The sequence below is a fragment of the Corylus avellana genome, chromosome ca3 (genome assembly GCF_901000735.1).
Source record: "Corylus avellana chromosome ca3, CavTom2PMs-1.0".
Lineage (NCBI taxonomy): Eukaryota > Viridiplantae > Streptophyta > Magnoliopsida > Fagales > Betulaceae > Corylus > Corylus avellana.
Genome location: NC_081543.1, coordinates 18,474,302 through 18,477,118, shown reverse-complemented (window position 1 = coordinate 18,477,118; position 2,817 = coordinate 18,474,302). Strand labels below are relative to the sequence as shown.

General features: G+C 41.4%; 1 protein-coding gene across 1 annotated transcript; it reads left to right on the top strand.

Moving 5' to 3' along the window:
* Window positions 1–308: 308 nt before the first annotated feature.
* On the top strand, window positions 309–1,472 carry LOC132174228 (uncharacterized). The gene is made up of 4 exons (XM_059585919.1): window positions 309–471; window positions 556–770; window positions 1,050–1,286; window positions 1,329–1,472. Exons 1-4 carry the CDS (start codon window positions 309–311, stop codon window positions 1,470–1,472), a joined length of 759 nt encoding a protein of 252 aa, XP_059441902.1.
* The last annotated feature ends 1,345 nt before the right edge of the window (window positions 1,473–2,817 follow it).

Genomic DNA, 2,817 nt, shown 5'->3' with positions numbered 1-2,817 from the left:
AATTTCCTGATGTCTTCGTTAGGGCCACGTTATGCAGTGCTCAAGTACCACCTGACCGGGCATTACTATGTGGCTCTGATACCACTTGTAACGACCCAGAAAAAAGTGCTAGCCACATCTATGCTCTTACCTCAAAAGGACTAGTCAATTTGAAGCTTCCTTAGAATTCATTATAAAGTCCAGTTTCATTTAATAATTAGGCAATGTGGGACTTAGCACCCATGACTCTCTTTATGAACCACCCACTTTATGTGGGCTTCTTCTCATCTTCCTAATATGGGACCGGGGTGTTACATAGTAAGATCAAAATGGAGGAATTACGGGTGAAGCTTAGATTTGCGGTGGACCCGGTTGGGAGGAGTGGCGGTATTGCTCTTTTATGGAAGGATGTAGATGTTTTGGAAATTCAGAATTTTTCTAGAAGGCATATTAATGTTACTGTCACTTGCCAAGATACTGCAAAATATGGAAGTTGACAGGTTTCGGTTGTCATACAGAGGTAGCGAAGAGGCACGAGTTCTGGGCTTTTACGACATCTCAAACAGTTTCATCTAGTACCTTGGCCGTGTTTGGGAGACTTTAATGAGATAGTAGCTCAAGAGGAGAAGTCGGGGTCGGCTTTGAGGAGAGTTGGCGAGATGGAGTTGTTTCGGGGAGCTCTTGAAGAATGCCGATTGAGTGATCTAGGGTTCACAGGTCCAAAGTTCACTTGGACTAATTGTCGAGCAGTGGCTAATAAGGAGTGGTGTGTGCTTCATCAAACGGTGGAAGTGAGGGTTTAGCAGCCATGTCTTTGGATCATAAACCTATTAAAGTACAGATTGGTGGTATGGAGGAGGATTAGGTATTCTTTCAAAAAAAAATTTAAAGTTGAGGCCTCTTGGATGCAAGGCAACGAGTATAATCAAACTGTGAATAAGGCTTGGGAGGAGGGAGGTCTTGGTGGTACACAGATGTAGTAGGTACGACATAAATTAGCCAATTGCTAGGTTGTGCTCTCTTCTTGGAGCTCACGCAAATTTGGTAACTTTGATAAGATTATCAAATAGAAAACCAAGCTTTTGGAGGCTTTGCACAGGGATGAAGGTCCAGCAAACTGGGAGGAGATTAAAAAGTTGCAATCTGAAATTGACATTGTGTTGGAGTGTGAGGATTGTAAATGGAAGCAATGTGCCTTGCAAAATTGGTACCAATATGGAGATCGAAAGACGCCTTTTTTTCATGTATGGGCTAACCATCGGAGAAAGGTTAACAACATCAGGCAGATTCAGGATGAGGAGGGAAGGGTATGGAAAAAGCATAAGGAGATTGGGTTGGCATTTACATAGTACTACCAAAATCTCTTTTCGGCTGGGGAGTCAGTGGGAATTGAGGAGTGTCTTGCAACTCTAGATACAAGGGTGACTACGGAGATGAATGCAGATTTGTCAAGGGTATTCACAGCGGCTGAGGTTGAAGCTGCGCTTAATTAGATGCATCCTCTGAAATCCCCTGAACTAGATGGGTTCTCGGCTAGCTTCTACCAACGGTCATGGCTCACTGTGAAAAATGAGGTATGTAATGCTGTTCTTAAGTGCCTGAACCATGATGTGTTTGATGTGAACATTAATATGACCAACATAGCACTTATACCCAAAATTAAAAATCTATCTCGCCTAGTTGATTATAGACCTATTAGCCTTTGTAATGTAATTTATAAACTCATTGCAAAAGTGCTAGCAAATAGAATGAAGAAAGTGCTGGCCTATATAATTTCTCCTACACAGAGTGCATTCATTCCGGTTAGACTTATTACTGATAACATCACTATGGCTTTTGAGGCCGTACACACTATGGATGCAAGAATGAAAGTTAAGGAGGGTTTTATGGCTTTAAAATTGGATATGAGCAAGGTGTATGATAGGGTGGAATGAGAGTTTCTGGAGGCTATTATTCGTAAGATTGGATTTGGAGATTGATGGTTTCATTTAACGATGACTTGTGTACGGACTGTTACCTATTCAGTGTTGAGCAATGGTTAGCCCTATGGTAGCATCACCCTTCCCAAGGTATTAGACAGGGTGACCCTTTATCTCTATACTTTTCCTTCTGTGTGCTGAAGGGATGAGTTCTCTTCTTCAGAGAGTTGACTGTGAGAGAAGACGTACAAGGCTACCTGTAACCAGGGGTGGAACATGGCTAAATCATTTGTTTTTTGCGGATGATAGCTTACTTTTCTGTAAGGCTAGTATTTCGGAGTGGCAGTGTATTCAGGATATTCTGGTGATCTATGAGAAAGCGTCTAGACAGAAGATTAATAGGGACAAAGCTTCTATTTTATTTAGCAAGAATACCAAAGCTGAAGAAAAGGGGTCTTATCCTATCTTTAGCAGGAGTTAGTTCAACTCGAAGGTATGAGAAGTACTTAGGGCTTCCGGCATTAATTGGTAGGTCAAAAGTTAGTGCTTTTTCTAGCATCAAAGGGAGAATTTGAGATAAAATGAATGGATGGAAAGAGATTTTTGTCACAATTAGGAAAAGAAATTCTATTAAAGGCAGTTGTTCAAGCAATTCCGACATACACTATGAGTGCCTTTTTATTACCCAAAACTTTGTGTAAAGACATTAATACTACGATGGCAAAATTTTGGTGGGGGAACAAGGGAAATGATTCGAAGATGGCATGGATGAATTGGGAGAAGCTGGGTGGGGGTAAAGAATGGGGAGGATTGGGTTTTCAAGACTTGGAATGCTTCAACCTAGCTTTACTTGCTAAGCAAAGGTGGCGTCTAATTCACAATCTGGAAACTTTAGTGGCCAAGATCTTCAGAGATAAGT

Coding starts and splice junctions, on each gene's coding strand:
- LOC132174228 (XM_059585919.1), top strand. CDS start 309: ATGGAGGAATTACGGGTGAAGCTTAGATTTGCGGTGGACCCGGTTGGG. Junction 472..555: donor AGATACTGCAAAATATGGAA/GTTGACAGGTTT, acceptor AGTTTCATCTAG/TACCTTGGCCGTGTTTGGGA. Junction 1,287..1,328: donor TTCAGGATGAGGAGGGAAGG/GTATGGAAAAAG, acceptor GCATTTACATAG/TACTACCAAAATCTCTTTTC.